The sequence below is a fragment of the Salmo salar genome, chromosome ssa10 (assembly GCF_905237065.1).
Source record: "Salmo salar chromosome ssa10, Ssal_v3.1, whole genome shotgun sequence".
Taxonomy (NCBI): Eukaryota; Metazoa; Chordata; class Actinopteri; order Salmoniformes; family Salmonidae; genus Salmo; species Salmo salar.
The window spans coordinates 38,771,944-38,785,703 of record NC_059451.1 but is presented as its reverse complement, the minus strand read 5'-3'; the positions used below and the strand labels follow the sequence as shown (position 1 = coordinate 38,785,703).

The window sequence follows — 13,760 nt, the reverse complement described above, 5'->3', positions numbered from 1 at the left end:
ACCATCACTGGCTGCCATAGGCCCAGCACACAGTGGGCACATAGACACACGTGCATGCAGGCGCGCACACACCACACACACACGCGCACACACAGTGACCATAGAGTGAGATGCTGGAGGGGATAGGGATTGAGATAAATACACACGTTACACTCCAGGGGACTCTCGTGCTGCAGGACCCTCACGCTGCAGGACACTCACATGACCCCAGGGCGCACAGCCACACGTTGCAATGCACATACAGTGCATTCGGAAGTATTCAGACCTCTTGAATTTTTTCCACATTTTGTTACAGCCTTATTCCAAAATTGATTAAATAAATAAAGTCGTAATCAGTCTACGCACAATACCCCATAATAACAACGCAAAAACTGATTTTTTGCTAAGTTATTAAAAATTAAAAACCAAAATACCTATTCAGACCCTTTGCTATTAGACTCGAAATGTAGCTTAGCTGCATCCTGTTTCCATTGATCATCCTTGATGTTTCTACAACTTGATTGGAGTCCACCTGTGGTAAAATAAATTGATTGGACATTATTTGGAAAGGTCCCACAGTTGACCGTGCATATCAGAGCAAAAACCAAGCCATGAGGTCGAAGGAATTGTCCGTAGAGCTCTGAGACAGGATTGTGTTGAGACACAGATCTGGGGAAGGGTACCAAAACATTTCTGCAGCATTGAAGGTCCCCAAGAACAAAGTGGCCTCCATCATTCTTAAATGGAAGAAGTTTGGAACCACCAATATTTTTCCTAGAGTTGGCTGCCTGGCCAAACTGAGCAATCAGGAGAGGTGGGAGGTGACCAAGAAACCAATGGTCACTCTGACAGAGCTCCAGAGTTCCTATGTGGAGATGGGAGAGCCTTCCAGAAGGACAACCATCTCTGCAGCACTCCACAAATAAGGCCTTTACGGTAGAGTGGCCAGACGGAAGCCACTCCTCAGTAAAAGGCACATGACAGCCCGCTTGGAGTTTGCCAAAAGGAACCTAAAGGGTCAGATGAGACCAAGATTGAACTCTTTGGCCTGAATGTCCAGCGTCACGTCTGGAGGAAACCAGGCACCATTCCTACGGTGAAGCATGGTGGTGGCAGCATCATGCTGTGGGGATGTTTTTCATCAGCAGGCACTGGGAGACTAGTCAGGATTGAGGGAAAGATTAACAGAGCAAAGTACAGAGAGATCCTTGATGAAAACCTGCTCCAGAACGCTCAGGACCTCAGACTGGGATGAAGGTTCACCTTCCAACAGGACAACACAGGAGTGGCTTAGGGATAAGTCTATGAATGTCCTTGAGCGGCCCAGCCAGAGACCGGACTTGATCCCAATCTAACATCTCTGGAGAGACCTGAAAATAGCTGTGCAGTGACGCTCCTGATCCAACCTGAAAGAGTTGGAGAGGATCTGCAGAGGTGTGTCAAGCTTGTAGCATCATACCCAAGAAGACTCAAGGCTTTAATCGCTGCCAATGGTGCTTCAACAAAGTACTGAGTAAAGGGTCTGAATACTTATGTAAATGTCATATTTCCGTTTTTGATTTCTTGTAATGGGGTATTGTGTGTAGATTGATGAGGGAAAAAAACGATTAAATCAATTTTAGAATAGGGCTGTAACAAAATGTGGAAAAAGTCAAGGGGTCTGAATACTTTCCGAATGCACAAACACACACACTGTGAGGGGCACACAGCCACCACAGGAGACTACCAAATATGGAGGGAAACTCTCTGAACACTGAACATTCCAAAGGTTATCTCCTCAAGATGCATTTATACCCTGGCTACCAAAGTAATCTGTCTCTTTTTTATTTTTTTTCTCTCCCCCTTTCTCTTTTTCTCTCTCTACCTAACTCTCTAAATCCCCCTCCTCTATTCTCCTATCCCTCATATTGTCAATCACCTCCTAACTCCCTTCCTTCTTACACCCCGCCCCCTCTGTAGATGGGTCAGCTGTGCTGGAGCAGGTGGTGGAGATGGCCCGGGGTGTGTATACAGTCCCTGTGCATGTGACTGACCTCCAGAATAAGGGCGGGGTCCAGGTGTTGTCTGTAAGGGTGTGTCAGTGCCTGGGGGGAGAGTGTGTGGCCAAGAGGAGTTCTGTCTCTGTGGGGATCTGGGGCGTCCTAGCCATGCTGCTGGCTTTCCTGCTGCTCCTACTGCTCTGTGAGTAGGAATGATGGATACACACTAGCACATGCCTGCACTTGTACATTCATCACATATCTTATCCTGCATCACTTAGTCACATCGCATACTTTGTCAGTTTATTCCTGTATTAAATCAAATACCACTCAGAGTACACATACCATTTTCTCAGTCATGAATATGACATATCCTACATTATACTTCACATCTATTTCAGTCAATTTTCCATTTATATGGATTTATGTAACTAACATATTTGCTCTCTCATATGCAGGTCTATTATTTGTGTTTTACTGCACCACTAAGGGAGAGAAGATCTATATGGAAGACTGTAGTGGTGGCATGCTGCTGAAGTCTAACACAGAGGCTCCTGGAGATGAAGTGGTGAGATCAGCTTTCCTCTGGACTAGCTCCTCTATCATTGATGAGTGTGTGTGTGTGTGTGTGTACTGTTTGCCTGTGTGTTTGCGTGTGTGTGTGTGCGTGCATGCATGTTTATGTGTGTGTGTGTGTGTGTGTAAATGGGACTTTCATTGTCTCTTATCTCTGGTCAGAAATCTGCGGCCCTGCTGATTGTACCTTCCACCGGTGTTGCCGTGGACACAGTGGATGGCTCTGTGAAGGGGGCAGGGCTGGTGGGGCTTCTGGATCAGAATGGGGCGGGGTGTCCGGCTCCAGGTCCTCCTCTGATTGGTCAGAAGACGATCAATCTGAATCGGGAGAGCATGTATCAGACGAGCAGCAGGCGGGACTACCTGACAGCTCAGGGACAGAGTAGCTTTTACTCCACTGGACAGTACGGGGGCGGTAACTTCTACACAGACACTACCTTCCTCAAACAGTCCCAGGCTTCCTCCACTCTCTCCGCCTTGCACACCTGGAAGACCAACGGACTCTACCTGGGCAAGGTAAACCATAGCCAAAGCAACATGTGTTTTTTGTTGTTGTGGTTTTTGTTATGGTATTCAGATTAGTGTATTGCATTTGTAGATTTAGTCAATATGGGCTGTTTCAAAAGAATGCAATTTCAGCACTCAATTTGTCATTCCTGTCAAGTGTTTTTGCAATAAATATCTGGCTTGTGTGACAACAGTCGGGACCTGGTTGTATTCCTAAGCCTTTCTGTAACCTGTGTTGGCACCTCTTTTTTCTGTCCTGCAGAAGCTGGTGTATTTTGCAGATGAGTCAGAGGAGCGTTATGCGGACGACGTGGCCCGAGCGTACGGGTACGAGGGTGAAGGGTCACCAGCTGGGTCGGTGGGTTGCTGCAGTGACTTTGGTGACCAGGATAACCTGGACTTCCTGGACTCACTGGGGTCAAAGTTCAAAACACTGGCCAACATCTGCATGGACAAGGAGGAGGAGATCTGAGACGGAGATGAGAACACGAATAAAGAACACAACTAACGGGAACACAAAGCAACTAATAAGATCAGAACCTTTGAGGGAACGACAATCACTAAAGTCAATGGATGGTGAATGCCAAGTGTGTGTCGTCAGTATGTGAGACTGTCAGTGAGTGAGACTGATGATAGAGCTGTTGTTTTGGATGGGAGACAAAGATATGGCAGGTATTCTCTCTCTCCTCAGCCTTCTACATTGCCTGTAGAAGAATGAAGAAGCGAGACATCACCCAGACTATTCTCACTCTGAGGTACACATGCTACTGACTCTTAGTGCTCTGATCTGGTTTCTGTTATGCTCTGCTTTGACACCAGGGGGCGTATGTCCCTGTTTTTACTGTAATACAACACTTGCCAGGATCAGTGTGTTTGTGTGTGTCTATGTGTGTGATAGAGATCATATTGCTGGAGTTGTCATTGCTGAATGTGTAACATAATCTCTGAGTCAATTGGTTTCTGTAGGAGACGAGATAAGGCTTCATAATTGCTGCCGTTTGTCAAGGGCTCACACTATCTTGTCTTTTTCTAATGAGAAAATAAATAGCAAATTTAAGCAGAAAGAGAAGAGCTTTGTTTTGTACATTTGTGCTTGAAGATGTTAATGCAGAGTATTTTTCTATTGTACTGTATACATTAAAACGGTCTGCTTCTTGAATGTTTGTTTCTCTTAAATTAAACCCAAAGGTATTTTGAAAGAGGTAATAGAGGGGGAGAAGTGTTCTGCCAGCTGAGGAAATCGAGAAAATCAAACGGTAAAGAACGATGATTGCTCTTTCTAACACCGTATGGACTTGTAATGAGGTTGTCAGATGCCGTCTTCATGCGTGTGCATGCAGTGTTTCTGTGGGGCTGTAGTGAAGCAGGTTGAGAGCTTCTAGTTCCTCCGTGTCCACATCATTAAGAAATTCTCATGGCCCACACACACCAACACAGTCGTGAAGAAGGCACGACAACACCTCTTCCCCCTTAGGAGGCTGAAAAGATTCGGTATGGGCTGAGATCCTGAAAAAGTTTACAGCTGCACGATTGAGAGCATCTTGACTGGCTGCATCACCGCTTAGTATGGCACCTCCTTGGCATCTGACCGCAAGACGCTACAGAGGGTAGTGCGTATGGTCCAGTACATCACAGGGGCCGAGCTCCTTGCCATCCAGGTGTCGGAGGACGTCCCTAAAAATGGTAAAAGACTCAACACCCAAGACATAGACTGAAACCAACAGGCGGGGTAGTGGGCGTGTAAAATGGCGCAGTCTCCAGCCAAGATTTTTAAAGGCCCTCCTGTTGGGTGCAGAGAGAACATTTTGCTGTTTTAAAGCTAATTTCTTGCAATTCTACACATTTTTCCATGGTTTATGCCGTACTCTTCTGCTATCTGAGTGACTCAAACATTATTAAAAAAATTATGGGGGGCCCATGCCATCTTCGTAATTTTAGGTGTTCCCCGAATGTCTAGTTTTTAGTTCTCAAAGATCTTATTTAAAAGTAAAGTACCAGTCAAAAGTTTGGACACACCTACTCATTCAAGGGTTTTAATTTATTTTTAACTATGTTCTACATTGTAGAATAATAGTGAAGACAAAGCTATGAAATAACACATGAAATCATGTGTTAACCAAAAAAGTGTTATACAAATTGTACTTTTTATATTTGAAATTCTTCAAAGTAGCCACCCTTTGCCTTGATGACAGCTTTGCACACTCTTGGCATTCTCTCAACCAGCTTCATGAGGTAGTCACCTGGAATGCATTTCAATTAACAGATGTGCCTTGTTAAGTTCATTTGTGGAATTTCTTTCCTTTTTTAATCCGTTTGAGCCAATCAGTTGTGTTGTGACAAGGTAGGGGTGGTATACAGAAGATAGTATGGACTTGGTCTTTTACCAAATAGGGCTATGTCAAGAACAGCTAAAATAAGGAAAGAGAAATGGAAGTCAATCATTACTTTAAGACATGAAGGTCAGTCAATGCTGAACATTTCAAGAACAGTCGCAAAAAGTGCAGTCGCAAAAACCATCAAGCGCTGATGAAACTGGCTCTCATGAGGACCGCCACAGGGAAGGAAGACCCAGATTTACCTCTGCTGCAGAGGATAAGTTCATTAGAGTTACCAGCCTCAGAAATTGCATCCCAAATAAATGCTTCACAGAGTTCAAGTAACAGACACATATCAACATCAACTGTTCATAGGAAACAGCGTGAATCAGGCCTTTATGGTCGAATTGCTGCAAAGAAACCACTACTAAAGGACATCAATAAGAAGAAGTGACTTGCTTTGGCCAAGAAACACGAGCAATGGACATTAGACCGGTGGAAATCTGTCCTTTGGTCTGATGAGTCCAAATTTAAGATTATTGGTTACAACCGCCATGTCTTTGTGAGATGCAGAGTAGGTGAACAGATGATCTCTGCATGTGTGGTTCCCACCGTGAAGCATGGAGAAGCAGGTGTGACGGTATGGGGGTGATTTGCTGGTGACACTGTCAGTGAGTTATTTAGAATTCAAGGCACACTTAACCAGCATGGCTACCACAGCATTCTGCAGCAATACGCCATCCCATCTGGTTTGCGCATAGTCCCACTATCATTTGTTTTTCAACAGGACAATGACCCAAAACACACCTCCAGGCTGTGTAAGGGCTATTTGACCAAGAAGGAGAGTGATGGAATGCTGCATTAGATGACCTGGCCTCCACAATCACCCGACCTCAACCCAATTGAGATGGTTTGGCATGAGTTGGACCGCAGAGTGAAGGAAAAGCAGCCAACAAGTGCTCAGCATATGTGGGAACTCTTTTAAGACTGTTGGAAAAGCAATCCTCATGAAGCTGGTTGAGAGCATGCCAAGAGTGTGCAAAGCTGTCATCAAGGCAAAGGGTGGCTACTTTGAAGAATCTAAAATCTAAAATATACTTTATTGGTTAATACATGATTTCATATGTGTTATTCATAGTTTTGATGTCTTCACTATTATTCTACAATGTAGAACATAGTAAAAATAAAGAAAAACCCTTGAATGAGTAGGTACTGTTTATAGTTCCATTATCTTTTCTACATACTTCATATCTAGTTTTAGTCAGTTAAGTTTACACTGAAAACGTTTTACCAACCTGATTTTTTTTGTTAAAGTCATTCAATCATATTTTTTGGAGTGGCGGAAACAAATGAATATAGGCGAAACACTGGTGTGTGTGTCTGTGTCTTAGTTCCTCTGGGATGGAGTATTTGGGATATTGTGGAGATGGGAGTGATAAACTCCCATCTCATGGATAATGTTGAACATTTTTAGATTAGATTTTTCCATAGAAAATATTGTGTTGATGAATTCAGCTACGAGTAATTGGAAGCAAGCCAATTTTGACAACATATAAAATATCTTGTTTAAAATATATATTTATATATATACTGCATAAGTTGTGCTTTTTGTGGGTGATTATTTAGTTTTGCAGTAAACACTGTGGTAATGGTGTCATGAGAGTTGTTGAAATGTTAATTTTTGTTCTAAGTGTTTCACTTACCAGATTAACATTCATTACTATTAGATAGCAGAGGAGATGGAGGCAGACCGGCACCGACATCTCAGAGCAAATGTGACTGTTCCTATCAGACTGAAAGTCAGTACTGTCATGTTCGACTATCACACTAAGACATGCTTAAATGTTAATGACCTAACCCACTGGGCACACACTGATTGAATCAACGTTGTTTCCATGTCATTTCAATGAAATGATGTTGAACCAACGTGGAATAGATGTCTGTGCCCAGTGGGAAAGATCACTACCGTTATGCAAATGCTGCCTTTGAAAATATGTTAATGACAGTAGATATTTCTTACTGCAATCAAACCAAATGCACACTTAAAATATACTCTGTCGTTAGGCTTAATAAACCACCCAAGAGCATGATAGCTCTCATAGGCATGTTGATGTTATTCTGCTCATGCTTTATCTCTCATTTTGAAATTGTGTTTGTGTGTGTGTGCGAGAGAGATGTTGACTCAAGATGGAGATAGCACGCTGCAAAATTATGAAAGAAGAAAGCCTTGAAGGATTATTTCAGGTCATTCCCAGTGGGTGCAATTAGGATGTTTTTAAGAGCTCAAACACCTCTCTAAATTCACCAGAGCTTCTTGGCTAACACTGGCCCTGAGCACTCATTTTGGGTCCGAGTAGGCAGTGGCCAGGGGCGGGATACAGGCAGTGGACGTCTCCTCTATAGTGTAGAGGGGGGAATGTGTGTGCGTGTGTGTGTGTGTGCGCGTGAGAGAGAGAGAGACCCATATACAGTGAGATGCAGCGATAGAGAGGGCGAGAGAAAGAGAGAAATAGAAACAAAGAGATGTTGACTCAAGAGGGAGATAGCAGGCTGAACAGTTAGTCAGAGGGAGAGTTGTTCATCAGGTACCAGCTGATGTGAGTCAGCAGCATTAGGGAGTCATTCCTTCATAGCCACCCGTTATTCATTCAGCTGCTCTGCCACTGGGGAACCGAGTGGAGGAAGAAAGCTATTACAATACTCAGAATGTGATATGTATACAAACACAAGGCACAATAAGGAACACAGACATAGTATAGCCATACAGAAATGCGTTTCTTTAATGTTAAAAATATGCAATTAAAGACACTTCCACCATTAGCCATTATGTATTATGTAGGAAAATGAACGTAAACTGCTCACAAATCTGTTCTTCACTCACTGCAAAGTCATGAAACAAGAAAGCCTTCAAGGATTATTTCAGATCATTCCCAGCGGGTGCAATTAGGAAGTTTTGAAGAGCTCAAACGCCTCTCTAAATTCACTGGAGCATCTTGCCTGAGACTGTAACACAGGCCCTGAGCACTCATTTTGGTTTTCAAGTAGGTAGTGGCCAGGGGCGGGATACAGGCGCTGGACGGCTCCTCTATAGTGCAGAGGGGGAGTGTGTGTGTGTGTGTGTGTGTGTGTGTGTGTGTGTGTGTGTGTGTGTGTGTGTGTGAGTTACGTGTATTTTTGTTGAGTAAAACTTTTTGTGGAAGGTATGAGAGCCTTCAGACAGGTTTAAACGAGTTTCCTCACAGAGCCACCAGCCAGCCGTCGTTCCAAAGCCTATCACAGACACACAAATCGGCGAAAAAGGAGTTTGCTTATGCGGCAGCCTTTGCTGTAAAATATAACACGTTGTGGATGTTCTTTGGTGTGTGTGTGTGTCTGTGTGTGGTTGGCAAGGCTAGGGCTGGGTCTACATCAGTACAGAGGAGAGAGGATGGTTGGCCAGGGTATAGGGGCTGGGCAAGGGGCTTCTGTCCAGTGGTTATTGTTGCATCACTAATCAGACAGTTTTGCTCTCTTCCGGCACCACTGATCTATAATAAGCCTTGGAGTGTCAGCCTTCTGGGCTGGATTAGGTTTGGTTGGGCTGTACTGGACTGGTTTGGGCTGAGTTAGGCTGGACTGAGCCTATCTCAGTCCAGATTTGAGACACCGCTGAAGACTTGGGGGGCAGGGAGATTCTGCTTCCACGTGCAATTATTCCATATGCTGATGAGGTGTCAGAGGAGGGCTATGTTGGGGGTTAGGGTGGGGAGGGGTGGGGTGGGGAGGGTTCAGGGCGGTATGTGTCCGTGTGTGTGATTTTGTGTGTGCGTGCATGCGGTTGTGTGTGTGTGCGCATGTGTGTGTGTGTGTGTCTGTGGATGGGGTTGACTGACTCAGTATGACAGGATAACAGAGTGACATGATACAGTTTGTATATTATTAGATCCGTACCATCACTGTAGGGTTATAGTCCACCTGTATACTGTATATTAGATCCATACCATCACTGTAGAGTTATAGTCCACCTGTATACTGTATATTAGATCCATACCATCACTGTAGAGTTATAGTCCACCTGTATACTGTATATTAGATCCATACCATCACTGTAGAGTTATAGTCCACCTGTATATTAGATCCATACATCACTGTAGAGTTATAGTCCACCTGTATACTGAATATTAGATCCATACATTACTGTAGAGTTATAGTCCACCTGTATACTGAATATTAGATCCATACATTACTGTAGAGTTAGTCCACCTGTATACTGTATATTAGATCCATACCATCACTGTAGAGTTATAGTCCACCTGTATATTAGATCCATACATCACTGTAGAGTTATAGTCCACCTGTATACTGTATATTAGATCCATACCATCACTGTAGAGTTATAGTCCACCTGTATATTAGATCCATACCATCACTGTAGAGTTATAGTCCACCTGTATACGGTATATTAGATCCATACATTATTGTAGAGTTATAGTCCACCTGTATACTGTATATTAGATTCATACTTTCCTGTAGAGTTATAGTCCACCTGTATACTGTATATTAGATCCATACATCATTGTAGAGTTATAGTCCACCTGTATACGGTATATTAGATCCATACATTACTGTAGAGTTATAGTCCACCTGTATACTGTCTATTAGATCCATACCATCACTGTAGAGTATTAGTCCACTTGTATACTGTATGTTAGATCCATACATACTGTAGAGTTATAGTCCACCTGTATACTGTATATGAGATCCATACCATCACTGTAGAGTATTAGTCCACTTGTATACTGTATGTTAGATCCATACATACTGTAGAGTTATAGTCCACCTGTATATTAGATCCATACATCCCTGTAGAGCTTGTGGCAGATCAGGGGGTTGGGTCAAAACATATCATGTATCCTGTGGGGATCAAAAAATGAACTCACTCCTGTTACCTCTGCAACCGTCCCCAACTATACGGGAGTCCTTTCTTCCCCCACTCTCTCCCCTGTGTGCTGCCCTTCTTGCAGCTTTTTGGCATTTGTACAGCTGGTGAGCAATCAGCCCTTGATTACTCACCAACACCCAATCAGCCCCAATTAGTCCTGGCTGGAGAGTCCGTTGAGACCTGGCACATCCAGCAGATAGAGTATACATCATGAGGCGATGGCTCTGTCTGTCACCAGGCCTCGACGAGTCTCCCCCTGTTGGCTGACCTGCTGTACGCCCCCCCCCCCCCAGCTCTGTCGGGGCATCAGTATGTCTCCCTTCTCGATAGGGCATCCGCATTTCCATGCTTCGCCCCTGACCTGTGCACAACAGCAAAAGAGAAGCGTTGAAGGGACAAGAACCACCTGGTGACTTGATCGTTTGTGTCCTTTCCCCTGGCCATCCAGACCAGAGGAGCATGGTCCGTGACCAGGGTGAAGGGTACCTTACAGGTAATACTTGAGAGTGTCTAGCGCCCACTTCACCGCTAGACACTCTTTCTCAACAATAGAGTACTTGTTTTCAGCTGATGTACATGGGGTGCTCCTCCCCATCGTGTATCTGGGACAGAACGGCCCCTAGTCCCGTTTCACATGCATCCGTCTGGACCACCATCGGCACCTGGAAATCTGGCGTTACGAGAATCGGATGGGAGCACAGCGCTTCCTTCAGATGGCTGAACGCCGCTTCTGTCTCGTCCGTCCATTTCACTGTTTTCGGGAGGCGGGCCCTGGTTAAATCGGTGAGGGGGGAAGCTATAGCTGCAAAGTTGGGGATAAACTGGCTATAGTATCCTGCCAGTCCCAGGAAGGACTTGACCGGTGTCTTGGTGCGTGGAATGGGCCAGTCACGTACCTCGTGAACCTTCCTCTCCTGGGGCTTGACGTTCCCCCGTCCGATCAAATACCCCAGGTACTCCACCTCCTCGAACCCTAGTTTGCATTTCTTGGGGTTCGCGGTTAACCTGGCTTGTCTGAGCGCGTCCAGCACCGCCTGGAGGCACGTCAGGTGCTCTTCCCAACCTTGGCTGTGGATGATGATATCATCCAGATAGGCTGCTGCGTACTGCTGGTGGGGTCAAAGCACTCTGTTCATCAGTCGCTGGAATGTGGGCGGGGCTCCGTGGAGACCGAACGGGAGCACCCGGTACTGATACAAAATGCCTGATGTCGAGAACGCCGTCTTCTCCCGGGAGAAGGCTGCCAACGGTATCTGCCAATATCCCTTGGTCAGGTCAAGAGTGCTGATGTACCGGGCCTTTCCCAGTCGGTCGATGAGCTCGTCCACCCTTGGCATGGGGTATGCGTCGAATAAGCTTATGTCGTTCACACCCCGGAAATCATTAGAGAAGCGGAGGCTACCGTCCGGTAAAGGCACCAACACGATGGGGCTGCACCATGTACTGTGGGACTCTTCAATGACCCCCATCCTCAGCATAGCCTCCACTTCCTGTTTCACGGCCTTCCTTCCGGCCTCCGGAATCCAATATGGCCTCTTTCGTACCGTTTCCCCAGGCCGGGTACGGATGTGGTGTTCAATGAGAGTCGTGCGGCCCGGCTTCTCGGAGTACACCGCCCTGTTCCGATCGACGAGCTCCTTGAGCTCTTGCTTCTGGGCCGGGTCAAGGTCCTCATTGCTTGGGACCACCACTGGTACCGTTGGCGTCCTGGGTCCCGACCATAACACGGCCAAGGCTGTCCTCTTGTGCCACTTCGTCAACAGGCTCACGTGGTAAATCTGTTGGGGTTTCCATCTCCCCGGTTGCCGTACGCGGTAATTGACAGGTCCCAGCTTCTTGATCATCTCGTATGGCCCGTGCCATGTTGCCAGGAACTTACTTTTGGCCGTGGGGAATAAGACCAACACCCTGTCTCCCACCTGGAATTCTCGGGGCTGGGCTCCCCGATTCTAGACCTGGGCTTGGGCGCGTTGGGCCTTCTCCATATGTTCCCTCACGACTGGCCATATGGCTGTCATCCGCTCCCTCATCGTCTCCATGTGCTCTACCACGCTGCATAAGGGGGTCGGTTGGGCTTCCCACACCTCCTTAGCGAGGTCCAGTAGGCCGCGTGGCCTCCTCCCATAGAGGAGTTCGAAAGGGGAAAACCCAGTGGGGGACTGGGGTACTTCTCAGATTGAGAACATTAGGTGGGGTAGTAGCTGGTCCCTGTTCTTCCCATCCTGCTTGATGACCTTCCACAGCATTTGTTTCAGCGTTTTATTGAAGCGGTCGGGTGAAAGACAGAGGTCCAGATCTGCTTGATCTGCAGGAGAGCACACAACTCTTTCATTAGGCGGGACATAAACTCAGTACCTGTCAGGATCTCGTTCGGGATGCCCACCCGGCTAAAGAGGTGGAACAGCTCCCGGGCGATTCCCTTGGATACCACTGGCCGTAGGGGAATGACCTCTGGATACCGGGTGGCTTAATCTACTATCATCAGGATGTACCGGTGTCCTCGCGCTGTTTTTACCAGGGGTCCCACTATATCCATGGCGATGCGTTCAAAGGGCACCCCGATGATTGGTAGGGGGACCAGTGGGTTTTGGAAGTGTGCTTTTGGGGCTGTGAGTTGACACTCCGGGCAGCTGCGACTGTAGTCTTCCATGGCCCTCCTCATCCCGGGCCAGTGGAGCTGGGCGGCGATCCATTCCCGTGGTTCCCACGTACCGTCGGGGCAGCAACAATACCTCTCGAAGTTCCCCCTGTTGGCGCGACACCTGATACAAAAGGTTATTCTTGATTGGAAATGGGGGTATCGCCAGTCACTCACCCCCAGAAGTAGCTGTCCATCCACCGCTATCACTTGGGCTGCGGTGGCTTTCAAGTTCGGATCCTCCCACTGGGCCGTCTCGAATTGTTGCCTCAATTGGCCCCCAGCGAGTGTCTCGACTGGCCCCTCGAAATCGAGGAGGGGAAGGCTGGGCTCCTCCTCCGGGGGGGAGGGTCAGGTTCTGGCCCCCCCCTTCTGACTCCGTGTCCGGACACGTAGATACAGGTTGGTCAACCGGTTGCTTCCGGGCTGCACAGGCGATGGGTCGTCCCCGCTCTCTTCTTCGGCTGGCTAATAGCTTTTTTTTCAGGTCTTTCAGGTTTTTTTCAGGCCGCGAACAGCGGACAATCCCATCCCACTAGGCGAGGTACCAGAAACTCTGGGACTGCACCCACCATCATCTGGCAGCTCCCTTGTGGTGTCACAATGTTGGTCCATACTGTTGGATACCACTTTGTGTCACCGTGAACACAGGAAATGGACATCTCCCTACCACGTTCGGTCTCCTGGTTCAGCAGGCTTGTGGTTACGAGCGTAACCATACTTCCGGAGTCTAACAGAGCTTCCGTGTTGTATCCGTCAACCTTCACCAGGACCATGGGTGCAGTTGATTTGTGATGCGCCCAACAGGAAGTGACATAGTTCACGGCGCAACCCACCTCGCCTCC

General features: G+C 46.7%; 1 protein-coding gene across 2 annotated transcripts in view; it reads left to right on the top strand.

Annotated features, from left to right (window-relative positions):
• The window catches only part of LOC106560389 (desmocollin-2), a 40,185-nt gene extending 35,985 nt beyond the window's left edge, over window positions 1–4,200 (top strand). For both annotated transcript variants that reach the window (XM_014123269.2, XM_014123268.2), the window contains exons 13-16: window positions 1,939–2,160; window positions 2,417–2,526; window positions 2,697–3,050; window positions 3,304–4,200. In XM_014123269.2, the coding sequence (XP_013978744.1) occupies window positions 1,939–2,160; window positions 2,417–2,526; window positions 2,697–3,050; window positions 3,304–3,513 (896 nt within the window). In that variant the 3' untranslated portion in view covers window positions 3,514–4,200. The remainder of the gene's footprint in view (window positions 1–1,938; window positions 2,161–2,416; window positions 2,527–2,696; window positions 3,051–3,303) is intronic.
• Window positions 4,201–13,760: the final 9,560 nt, after the last annotated feature.